This window comes from Drosophila busckii, chromosome 2R, assembly GCF_011750605.1.
Source record: "Drosophila busckii strain San Diego stock center, stock number 13000-0081.31 chromosome 2R, ASM1175060v1, whole genome shotgun sequence".
Taxonomy (NCBI): Eukaryota; Metazoa; Arthropoda; class Insecta; order Diptera; family Drosophilidae; genus Drosophila; species Drosophila busckii.
Window position 1 is genome coordinate 6,911,471 of NC_046605.1, and position 12,167 is coordinate 6,923,637.

The 12,167-nt window shown below is 40.6% G+C and overlaps 3 protein-coding genes across 6 annotated transcripts; 1 reads left to right on the plus strand and 2 right to left on the minus strand.

The window, feature by feature from the left end:
* Window positions 1-180: 180 nt before the first annotated feature.
* On the minus strand, window positions 181-2,268 carry LOC108597482 (dihydropyrimidinase-like). Of its 2 annotated transcripts, XM_017984057.1 has the most exons (9): window positions 2,105-2,268; window positions 1,845-1,985; window positions 1,733-1,782; window positions 1,396-1,670; window positions 1,193-1,339; window positions 901-1,139; window positions 609-844; window positions 450-550; window positions 181-387 (listed from the first exon to the last, which is right to left on the minus strand). In XM_017984057.1, exons 1-9 carry the CDS (start codon window positions 2,203-2,205, stop codon window positions 226-228), a joined length of 1,452 nt encoding a protein of 483 aa, XP_017839546.1. In that variant the 5' UTR covers window positions 2,206-2,268; the 3' UTR covers window positions 181-225. The 2 variants fall into 2 exon arrangements, with proteins under 2 accessions (XP_017839546.1, XP_017839548.1); XM_017984059.1 differs by lacking the exons at window positions 181-387; window positions 450-550; window positions 609-844 and having other exon boundaries at window positions 897-1,139.
* A 4,546-nt stretch (window positions 2,269-6,814) lies between these two features.
* Window positions 6,815-7,980, plus strand: LOC108595602 (proteasome subunit alpha type-7-1B). 3 transcript variants are annotated; one of them, XM_017980867.2, is made up of 4 exons: window positions 6,815-6,913; window positions 7,032-7,137; window positions 7,191-7,420; window positions 7,471-7,980. In XM_017980867.2, the coding sequence occupies exons 2-4, from the start codon at window positions 7,075-7,077 to the stop codon at window positions 7,895-7,897; spliced, it is 720 nt and encodes a 239-aa protein (XP_017836356.1). In that variant the 5' UTR covers window positions 6,815-6,913; window positions 7,032-7,074; the 3' UTR covers window positions 7,898-7,980. The 3 variants fall into 3 exon arrangements, with proteins under 3 accessions (XP_017836356.1, XP_017836354.1, XP_017836355.1); XM_017980865.2 differs by lacking the exon at window positions 6,815-6,913 and having other exon boundaries at window positions 6,957-7,133; window positions 7,471-7,978; XM_017980866.2 differs by lacking the exon at window positions 6,815-6,913 and having other exon boundaries at window positions 6,975-7,137; window positions 7,471-7,979.
* Window positions 7,981-8,993: 1,013 nt separating this feature from the next.
* On the minus strand, window positions 8,994-10,747 carry LOC108595376 (T-complex protein 1 subunit zeta-like). The gene has a single exon (XM_033295062.1). The coding sequence runs from the start codon at window positions 10,676-10,678 to the stop codon at window positions 9,074-9,076; it is 1,605 nt and encodes a 534-aa protein (XP_033150953.1). The 5' UTR covers window positions 10,679-10,747; the 3' UTR covers window positions 8,994-9,073.
* Between the last annotated feature and the right edge of the window lie 1,420 nt (window positions 10,748-12,167).

Sequence of the window (12,167 nt, forward strand, 5' to 3'; positions counted from 1 at the left end):
TTCAACTGAGCGATGACAACAACACTCAGCAGTTTTTTCTAGCTTTTTATAACTTTTTCTTTTTTATTTAAACTATTTGAAATATCTAAAGCTTTACAATTAAATAAATCATTTCGCTTAAGCATAAGTGATACAAATTAATGACATATAAAAAAACCAATCAATTTACAAAGAGTCTAGTTAGTTTATTTGTTTATAGTTGTAAATTCAAATGCATTTATTGTTTTATTGACTAGTTGAAGTTTCAATACGATCGTAGATAAATGCTGATCGCACTGGTGTTGGAACAAAGCGTCCGTATCCCTTTTCAACGTTTAATGTGCCATTATCTACACAAATACGGCCACGTACCAAGACGTACTTGGGCACTCCGTGCACGACCATGCCCTGTTGAAAGAAATTACAAATGGTAGAATAAAGCTTGCTAAACAATTTGGCTAAAAACGAACCTCAAAAATATTGAAATCACAAGCATGATGATGTGTATGCTTGGAAATAGTGCGTGTTGCCTCTGGATCCCAGACAACAATATCAGCATCGGAGCCAACAGCTATAAATAAACAACATAAACTAAAAATAACAAAATAAAGCGCGAGAGCAACACTTACCAATGCGTCCTTTTTGTGGATAGATATTAAATATTTTGGCAGCAGTTGTGCTTGTAATAGAAACAAATCTGCAAGGATCTATTAGACCGGAGTGTACGCCTTTTTCCCAAACCACCGACAAGCGATCTTCAACGCCGTTGATGCCATTTGGTATTTTGGTAAAATTACCCAAACCCAATTCCTTTTGCTTTGTAGTATAGGTGCAGTTATCGCTGCCTGTCAGTGATAAGTCATTGCTGCAAATATAGTAAAGATAAGTTGACTAATTGTTAGTTCTAAATTTGCAGCTTACTTGGCCAGCAGCTTCATGAGAAACTCAGGTGTGGTAGTGTCAGGTCTTAGCGGCGGACTCATGACATGCCCAGCGGCATGGGCAAAGTGATTGCAATGATAGTGAGTGCCATCGGTACCCAATCCCGCTGCCAGCGTTTCGCCAATAATATATTTGCCCTGGTAACGTTGACGAGCGCGCGCAATTTCAATGCCAGCGGATTTGCTCATTACATGCACCACATAAAGTGGACAGTCCACCTAAAAAGCATTGTTTATAAATTAAAATTGTTAGCAATTGTATGTAGACTAACCTGATGTGCCAGAATGCAGGCGCGATGCACTGCCTCCGCTTCCACCTCCTCCTGACGCGACAGCTCATGTCCCTCGGGTCCGGTAATGCCTTGAGCTAACAAACGCTTTTCATTCTTAGCTATAATGTCACCATTCTCAGCGTGCACCTAAAAGTTATAAAGCAATAAATTGCAGCTAAAAATAATTTACTAAAAGATTCTACCATAGCCAACGCATGCAGACTTCGTATGCGCTCAAAGGAGTCCAAGAGCTCAGTATCATTCAGCTGATAGACGCCTTTGTAGGCCATGTAGGACTTGAAGGAGTTGACGCCACGCTCCTTGCAGAGCACGCCCAGCTCAGCGGACACTTGCTCGGACCACCAAGTGATGCCCATATGCAGTCCATAATCGCAACAGACTTTCGGATCCGCACGACTGCGCCACTTGTCATAAGCCACAAGCATTGATTCATACTTGTCCGGCAAGGCAAAGTCAACTAAATGGGTATGTAGTAAATTTAATTTAAGTCTTTTTTTCATTTTATTGTGCATCACTTACTTATCATGGTGGTGCCACCAGCTACAGCTGCTCGCGTGCCGCCATAAAAGCTGTAGAGACAGCGAGAACGCATTTAATTTGAAAAGAAAAGCATTTTATGTAAGGCGCTTACTCATCAATGGTGACTGTGTCCATGCAGGGCAGCTCCATGTGTGTGTGCGGATCAATGCCTCCGGGCATGACCAGCTGCCCAGCAGCATCAATGGTACGCACGCCTTCTGGTACTTTGATATCCGCTGCAGCGCCCACAAATCTGTAGTGCAGTTTAATATTTTATTTATTTAAAGTGTGAGTACTGAATTTGCTAAATTAATTCTGACTAAATAGCTTATTAATTTAAATCAACATTCTTTGCATATATTATTGACTTACTTTATAATGCCATTTTCTATAAGCACATCAGCCATAAACTCCTCATCATCATTAACCACTTTGCCATTTTTTATATAAACTGAATGCTCTGCGCTGCTCATTTTTGAATAGTAGAAGTATAAACGGCTGGTGGAAAATGTAAACGTCTGCCCTCAACAACTTTCGTTTCAAGACTGAGCATTGCTGATAGCTGGAAGAATTTATTTATAGATCTGTATCTGTATCTGTATCTCTCGCGCATTACAAGCGCAATCTTTTGTTTAATTTCAAGAGCAAACATGCTGCGGGCAAACAAAGAATTTTTCTTATCTCTCATTCTCAGACAATAAAATGTCAAACCGGCTTAAGCAACATACACATATTTTTCCTTTTGTATCGAACAATTGAATTATAATTTTCTAAACTCGTATCTATGTTAAACCGTAGTTTTGGATATTTTTTAACTGCCGGCTAAGCCGCCTAGATTTATGTTTATTTTCAATTCGTTCTTTTTGGTTTGTGTATTGTGTGTGAGTGTGAAAATATAAAGTGGATTATATAGTGATAAAAGCGGGCCACAGCTACATGTTACTTTAGATTCTCTTTTTGTTAGTCGTTTTTATTTGGTTGTTTGTGACCAGACAGCGAGGCAGAGCTTACTGCTTACAGCAAACACATCCTGCCAGCAGCAACAACAGGAACAACAACAACAATAGCAACAGCAACAACATCAGCACGTGTGCCATAAAAACAACGCAGTTATCGTCGTCCAGGTTTCTGAAATGTTTATATGCATTGTGGGTCGCATGTCGCTGTTCAAACTGCAACAGTGTTTGTGCACAAAAAAGAGAGAAGAAGAAAATATGAAAGCAAAAAGAAATTGGAAAACACACACACACACAAATGTAATACGCGCCGTGTGCGCTATTGACAGCAATCCAAATCCACGCCGGACAGTGTAGCATTCAATTGTGAGCGTAAGCCATTTAATACCCATAGAACTTGCTTTCCTTAACTCTTTTTAGCTTAAAACGTTCTAACTGTCTTTACTTCGCATGGTTTAAAGTTTAATTTACTTAGATAGTTAGTTAAGAGTCTCTTGATTACCGCCTGTTGTATGCTAAGTAATTAATATTTATTTAAAGAGTCTTCAATTCGTTAATAGTTGTTGCATTTGTAATTTTATATTAAACAAAATGCAGGCCAAATTACATATATGCAAATAATTATAATATATACATTTAATATTGGGACAATGTATTAGTTTAGTTACAAAATATTTTTCTTTTAAATTTTATTTTGTGCTACGTCAGAATCCTTGTAGGCTGAATCCCTGTAATCTAACTTAAATATAAAATATACTATAGCCAACTGCAATCAATTTGGTAAGATAGAGCTCTGCTTAAATTTGTTAGCCACTTCAACTTGAATTCTTCGCTGGCTGGCACTGCCCTTGCCCGCATTGGTATGCGCAACTGATGATGGGAAAAGAAATCCAGCTAAGTTATTAAGACGTTTTGTTAAACGCAATTTGTGCGTTGCTGCCAAAATGCTTTACGTTCGCTTTCTCGCTCTCTCTCTCTCGCTCTCTACCTCTCGTTTTGCACCTGTTCTTGTAGCTTGTGTCTGCTGCATAAATTAGGCGATAAGTTGGGGACTTTTGTTCACTGTGCTGGCAGCCATTTGGTTTTATTTTGTTTGGGTCGGATTTATGCTTGAAATCGCTTGCTAGTTAAGTTCCAGCAATGACAGGCGTGATAAAGTGTGTTCGATGTTCACACGATTGCTAAATTGTGCTAAATATTTGCCTTAAATGCGCGAAAGCGAAGAAGCATTACGCATACGCCAGGTAGTGCAGTGTAAGCTTTAATCTAGCTGTCAGCGCTCAAATTGCAGCACAGCTGCTTTTACAATTTACTTGACAGAGCGCTGACCATTAGCGACAAGTTCTTGCAACGCTTTCTTTCTCTACAATTGACTTGACATTCACGGCCATTACGCATTTCCATTTTTATCTATCAATAGTTGCCCAGCAGCAGCAGCCAGCGCTCAGTCCAGAGCCCATTGCCATTAATTTGCGCTGCATTTGTCGCCATTTGGCTTTCAACAAGCGGCTGAGCGAGAGAGAGAGCGAGAGCGAGAGCGAGAGATTGCGCTGCTTGACTGATTGCGAGTTGTCTGCACTTTGGTGCAATTGCAATTGCATGCACTTTACAGCAGTAAGTTGTATTTAAGACTAAGCGTTAAGTGCTGCAAATTATTTCTGCTCAGCTGCTTCGGCTTACAATGCAGACAACAAAATGCTTACACTGCAGTTTATTAAACTCGCCCAAATTGAGTTGAGCCAACAACTTTACGCTTCGGCAATCAAATTAAGCGTTAGTTGTAGTCAAAGCGGGCTACTTAAGCGAAACGTGTCCACTGCCTTGGCGGCAGTTTATGTAAACACAAAACGACTTAATAAATGCTGTGCAGGTGGAAGCTGCACACAGTTCGTTGACACGGACTGTTTGGGGGGTGGTAAGTCAACAATGGAGTGCGTTGGCACGGTTTATTAAAAAGTACTCAGGTGAATGCCTGGACGCTGCTCCGGCGCTCCTTTGGCTATCTCGTATGCTCTGTTTGCTTAAGCGCGCCTTTCCAAACAACAAATACACACATACACACACGAACACACACACACACACAGTCATAGGTGAAGGTGAATTGTGAGGCGTGTCTGTGGCCTGGACCTGACAGTTCTGTGGAAAAGGTCATTTGCATTTTGAACTCAGCCTCGTTTGCTTTAAGCGTTGATTGAAAAATGAAACTGTGTATTGCTTGACAGCTGTTAAATGTGTAAACTAAAATGCTTTGTCTAATAAGCAATTAAATTATATACTTATGTAGTGCTGCAGGACTTGCTAAACATTTATTGCCAAACAGCGAACTGTGGTGTGTGCAAATTGTTTTATTGCATAGCGAAAGTTTATACAGCTAAATTTATATGCAAACTATTTATGCAGCGCTAAAGCTTTTATTTTTATTGCATATTTTCATTAGAATATTAATTGTTACAATTTTTTTTAGCATTTAAACTTAGCTAATTAAAAAGTTACAGTTTATGCCAACAACTTGGCCAAAACTTGACACAGTGCAGCGCTCTCAACACTTATTTGTTTTACACGAAAGCAATAAGTGTGTTAGTGTGCGTTAGTGTGTGTGTGTGTGCAAAACAACAATCAACAGCATTTGACGCTACAAATGAAGCGCGAAGCAAACAAATCGTGCTAAAGTTGCCCCCAACAACAGTTTTAAGCATTTTATTGCCACGCCTACGCCCCCGCCCCTACACTTAGCACCCCCCCATGGCTGTCTATTTGTATGCCTGTCTGACTGCAGGCAATTTGTTGTTAAGCATAAACTAATTTCGACAGCATTCGATGTTTTTATATACTTAGCTTTGCTCTAATCAGCTGCCACTGCTTGAGCGTAAACGCTGCGTATACTTAATGTTAACATGTACTTGAGAGCTTCAAGCCTCCAGGCTCGACGCCAGACGCCAGCTGTTAATTAAGCTATGCATTGTTGTTGTTGTTCTTATGCTGCTTCTTGAAAAATATTTGCCAACTTGTAAAATATTTATTCAACGTTTCGTTGCGTAAATTAATTAGTTAAAGTTATGCAAATAAACGTTGCAAGCTTGCTACAGTTTTAAATGTCACATGCAATTTAACAATTAATTGCGCTTTTCGACACTTGCATATTTTGACAATTATTTAATTTAGTTGCATGCATTATTATTTAGTTCATGCCTTGCGGGCGACTAATGTCATTGAAAAATTTGCAATTAAACGCATGCTGAACCGCAGTTTGGTTGCCCCTCGGGTCTGCGGGGTTGCCAACCAACCATTAGCAAATCGAGTTACATGGCGTTTCAAATAATTATGCTTAATTTCATTTATTTGTTTCATTGCATTTAAATGTGTTTTATAATTTATTTATTTGACTTTCGCAATTGCCGAACGTGCTGTTGTCATTGAATGTTGCATGGGATACACAACAACAACAACAATAACAATGCTAACCCAATGGTGCGCTGCCGCTCTGGCACGTGTTTAATCCTACTAAGTATACACGAAAAATTGAACAACAACAAGGCAGCTCTCGACTTTGCTGTCCCGTCATAAAATGTTAAATATAAATTTATGACAAACAGCGCCTCCTTGGCATATTAAACATTGTATAGATGTGTCTGCGGCCTCCTGGCAACCGTTCGTACGTTCTTCAGCAACAAGCGCATTAGCCAAATGAAATCGTTTTGTTTACAGCATTAACAATGTTGTCGATTGGCCCGCCTGCTGTTAGCCCAATTTGGATGCTTATCTCAATAGACGCTTTGATTTTGCTAGCAGCTGCTATTAGTAGTTACTGGTGACAAATAATAAGCATTTAGGTATTGAAGCAGCAACAACAGATGCTACTTGGTTAACTTTTCATCTTTAATCCGTTTGGCATGTGATGCGGACTCAACCACAAGTTGAATCTTGAACTGCAAGCAACGCAAGCTTGAAATTTTAATTAATTTTGCACACAGTTGTCAGGCTAAGCTTCAACAAATATCAAGCTGCATTTATTACTAATTAGTTTAAGTTAAATTATAACAAAGCAGTATATATGTTATTATCTTTAGTTACATACAAGTTTACTTGAGCTTTAACTCATGTCGCTTTATTCTAAATAATTATTTCTAGCAAGTGGTATATTTGTATATTCAAACTTTTTATGTAGCACTCTTACCTAGATATATATACATATATAAAAATGCATGCAAAGAATGCTGCGATGTGTGTAAGTTGCTACTATTTAGCTAAAGCTTGCTGTTAGTTAAAATTCATAACAAAGTTTTGCATAAATTAAAAATTTTAAGTACATTTGTTGTTTGCTTTGCTAATATTTACTTATTTAGGCCATGTCCAAATACGATGGCGCGGTGACAATCTATTCACCAGATGGACACTTGTTGCAAGTGGAGTATGCACAGGAGGCGGTGCGCAAGGGCTCCACAGTGGCAAGTATTGTGGCTTAGGGCGTGAGTAAAGCAAGCTTGAACAGCAATTGTTGACAGGTGGGACTGCGTACCAAGGACTTGATTGTAATGGGGCTGGAGAAGCGTGCAGTGGATACGCTGCAAGTGGAACGTACAGCACGCAAAATAGTTAAAATCGATGATCACATTATAATGACATTTGCTGGACTTACAGCCGATGCACGCGTGTTGATTAAACGAGCGCAATCCGAGGCGCAGAGTCATAAGCTAAACTTTGAGCGTCCAGCCACAGTGGAGTATATGACGCGGTAGGTCATAAGCTCTGCAGTTTCTATATATATTTTATGTGTTCTTTTAGTTTCTTGGCCAAGCTGAAGCAGCGTTATACGCAAAGCAATGGACTGCGTCCGTATGGCGTTGCTTGCTTAATTGGCGGCTTTGATGATCAGGGCGAGCCGCATTTGTTTCAAACCGAACCCTCGGGCATTTTCTATGAATGGTCAGCGAATACGACGGGCCGCTTGGGTGCGACGGTGCGCGAGTATTTGGAAAAAAATGTGGCCAGCATGGTTGCCTCGCCGGATGAGCACATGGCGGTGAAGCATGTGGTGCGTGCGCTGCTCACTTGCACCTCCTTGGACGCCAGTTTCTATGAAATAGCCGTGCTTAAGCATCGAGAGCCCATGCGCATGGTGAAAGCGGATTTGCTAGCATTTCTGGTTAAGCAAATCAAGCAGGAGAATGCCGAGGAGGAGGCTAGAAACAAGCGGCAGGCGTTGAAATAATTTTAGGCTACGTGTATAAATTTTCTATTGTTAAATTCCCACTTCAATTATAATGCAGTCATCAACTGCTGATGAGCAGTATTTTTTTTCAGCAGTTTAATTTTTAAGCTTTGCCTTTTACATGTTTTTTTTTTGTTGTTGGCAGCAAAAGTAATCAGCACGAAGAGCGTGTAAAGGCGAGCAAATCATTTAATTTGCCTCTGGGGCATGTTTATGTGCTTCATTTCGTTGGCAACGCGTGGGCTAACTAAACCTTGGCCACGGCCAAAAGGGCGAGTTTATAAACTTTTAAGTGAAATTGGGAATTGAATTTACGCCAAAAATTGCATGCACACAGACACACACACACACAAACACACGCACAATTGCGTGTTGATGTAGTTTGGCTTTTTGGATTGATGAAATGATTTACGCAGCGGCAAAGCCTAATTTGTTGCGAAGCATTTCTTTTTGTTTGTCTGGCTCATCAGATTTGACTGGAAGCTGCTAAAGCTGTTAATTAACTTTGTAAACACGTTGAACTGCGTATAAATAAAAAGCTTATACACTTATAGGCTAAATAGTCAGACGGTGCTTATAGCCTAGTAAATTTATTCTGCAAGAATATGTAATAATATAATTTATAAATTGCTCAACGCATTAAAAGTGACGTTTAAAATTAATAACAAGTCAATCTATGAACAATTGTCAAAGTACGATAGTTAGTCTTTCTCAAAGGGCATCTGCAAAAGTTAAGACTCAATAATGATTTAGCTTATTTTGTAATATGGCGCCACCAGCGTTTCATCTGTAGTATTTTCAAATTGATATCTAATTAGATTGTGTACAACATTTGACATTTCCAAATGGCTTATGATTAAATTATTGACACCTAGGCTTGCTATTAAAGTCAACAAACTCGCACTGCTTTTAAATCAATAGAGTACTCCTTATATATATGTAGTTTCTTTATTTATATATATTTATTGTACTGCGATTTTACGTTTTCTTTAGCTTCTTGCATTCAAAGAATAAAGAGCTAATTACTCTATAAAAAGTTACGCTTAAACTTGTCAACAAGCCAAGTAAATGATTAAAATTTGAACAAATTGAGTTTATTTTATTTTTATTTTAATTTCGCCACATTAACGTGCGTTTATTATTTTATTTAATTAAGCTGACAACATATCTTTTGGCTTATTGCAGGCCCTTCAGACTGGTCATGCCCGCTTGCATAATCTCATCGGTGAGCAGCAGATTGCAGGCAATGATGGAGCAGGAGCTTAGCACCAGCTTTTTCACACAGTAATTATCAAAGACTTTGAGCTTAGCTGTGTCCAGCGGCTCGCCCGTGTTCAAGTCTAGACCAATTAGCTCGCTTTGAGCGCCCGCAGCTGCAGTCAACTTCACAATGGTGTCCTGCACATCAAGGCCGCTGTTGGCGGCCAAGGTTTTGGGTATGACAAGCAGCGCATCCGCGAACAGCTGCACGCCCAACTGAGCCTTGCCCACAATGGAGTGCTTGAATTCGCTTAGAACGCGATGGGCGCGCAACTCAAAGGCAGCAGCTCCAGGGATGAGGCAGCCATCTCGCAGGGTATTCTGTATGGCATGCAGGCCATCGCGTATGGCATCCTTAATGGTCTCCACCTGATGTGCTGCCTGCGCGCGTATGAGTATGGTGACCGAGCTGGGATGGCGACACTGCTGCACAAAAGTAAACGCCTGCTCGCCCAGCTGCTCCACATGCACAACGCCAGCGTAGCCCAAATGCTCGGCATTCAAATTTTCCAGTGAGTTCAATGCCTCGCCGCCACAGGCGCGCACCAGGCGCTCCATGTTGCGACGCTTGGCGCGACGCAGCGCGAGTATGCCAGCTGCAGCAAAGGCTTCCAAAGCGGGCACATCAATGCCCTTCTGATTGATGACTACAAAGCCGCGCTCGGAGCTGCCACAAAGCTGCTGCTTCAGCTCGATAATCTTGGCCACGCGCTCATCAATGAAGCGATGCTCCTCCAGCACGTATTGGTCACGCTGCGCTGCCGTCGCATAGCAGAAACTGGAGCTGACTGCGGTCTTCTCCAGCTCCAGCGACACATTGCATGTGAGTATGTAGGCCTGCTCCAGGCGCTTGGGCATCAGCTCATGGCGTCCGCCATGATCCAGTACCAGGCCCTGCACCAGTTGCGTGTCCATTGTCGTATATTGCACCATGTGCATCATCTCAATCATATTCAGATCCAGCGGCTGCTGCTGCTCGCGACGTATGCTCAGCACCGCATCCACGCAGATTTGCGCCAGCAGATCCGCCAAGTCGCGCTCCACTTTGGTTCTCAAGCTGGTCTGCGCCACATTCAGCAGCGTTTCGCGCTCCAGCTCCACAGGCACACGCAGCTGCTCCAGCAGCTCCACTGCCTTGTCGCGTGCCTGCATTATGCCCACAGTCAGCAGCCTGGGATGCAGTCCGTCCGCTATGAGTCGCTCTGCCTGCTTGAGCAGCTCACCTATAAGCAGCACCGTCGATGTGGTGCCATCGCCTGTTTCGAAATCCTGCGCTGTGCTTGCTCTGGCTATCATCGCTGCCGTTGGATGGCAAAAGTGCATCTCATGCAGCAGCACATTGCCGTCCTTGGTTATTCTAATGTCACCCGCTGGCGAGACGAGCATCTTGGTGGTGCCCTTGGGCCCCAAATTGCTGCCCATCAAACGCTGCAGTCCAACGGCCGCCGACATGTTGATGGCCAACGCTTGTGCAGCGCGTGCGATTTCAGCTTTGGGATTCAATAGACTTATACTTGCCATGCTGCTCACTAATTTAAAAATAAATTTTATTTCAGATTTAATTTTTTTCAGATTTGATTTTATGTTGCTTCTATTGCATGTCACTAAAGCAGACTGAAAATGACTATGAAATTCTAGTTGACAGCTCTACAACATTTTGTAGCAGTTGCCAGTGTTGCAAAGCGTTTTAAGCATAGCGGGATCAACATGTTGTAATCACACATGTTACACCCATTTGAATTCTATTTGCAACGCCAACACAAAAATGAGTTAAAGTTTCTTAAAGTTATTGATGTAACAACCTTTTGTTACTGATGTAACTCTATTTGTTCGTCCAATTGAGAGCGACGTTCGCTTCTGTCTGCCTATGAGAAAATACTTTACTTACCATGTCAGTCATTTAGACAGCCTTTCAAAGTTTCAAAAACGCAACCTTCTCTTACTGGTGTAACTCTATTGTAACAAAAGCAAGTTGCCTGCATTTTTGCAAATTTGATACCAGTTTTGTTCAGATGCATCTCAAGAGTATAACAAGGCATGAAACTCTGAAATACGATGAAATTCCTCTTATTTAACTTAGATTTTTCACAGAAAATTGTCTTGTTTGTTTGCTATTTTGTTCATAACTTCGACAAATAATTTTTGTATCACACATATTTCAGCTCATTTTAATTGTGCTTTTCACGCAAACATAAGGACGTATAGAACAATTGGATCGCATTTTTTTTAGCTGAGTTATAGCTTCGCAAAGTTTGAAATTAACCAAAAAGTGCTCTTGGCATTGGATTTTGTAGGCATAACTTGTCAAAACAATTTTTTTATTGATCAAACTTAAAAACATATAATTATTTAGAGTAAATTAAGCCAAAACACTCTTCAGTCCGATTTTTTTTGCTGAGATATAGCTTCTCAAGGTTAGAAAGAAAGTGAAAAGAAATGAAGACGGCATATTTTTTGGCAAAAATTTTACAGGGCGTTTACTCACGTTTATTTGCCAAAATTCGAAAATCGTTGACCTTCCAAGTTTTGAATGCGTTTTTTTCTTCTGCATCTCACTTAGTCTACAAGGCAATTGAAATCCGCAATCGGATGTAATTTCGCTGAATTACGGCTTATCATTACTATTTTGTTCATAGCTATCTCAAATAATTGTTTATTAATTTAAATTTGAATGCAGTTTTATAAAAATATGCATCACGAGTCTAACTAAACTTTGAGATCGGATGCAATTTCGTTGAGCTTTAGCCTTTCAAAGCTTAAACAACGCAACAGTTTGGTATTGATGTAATAATCTTTTGTTATTGATGTAACAATTTGTTTCTCCAGTTGAGAGCGGCATTCGCCGCTGTCTGCCAATGAGAATAAATATGTGAGTGTTTACTTACCTTACTTACCCTGTCTATCCTGCATACTTACCCATGGCTGGATGCATCAGTTTTACCCAATTCAAATTGAACTTTTACATTCAACTTGAACTTAGTTTTTTTTTTAAATTCGCTTCATTTAGATT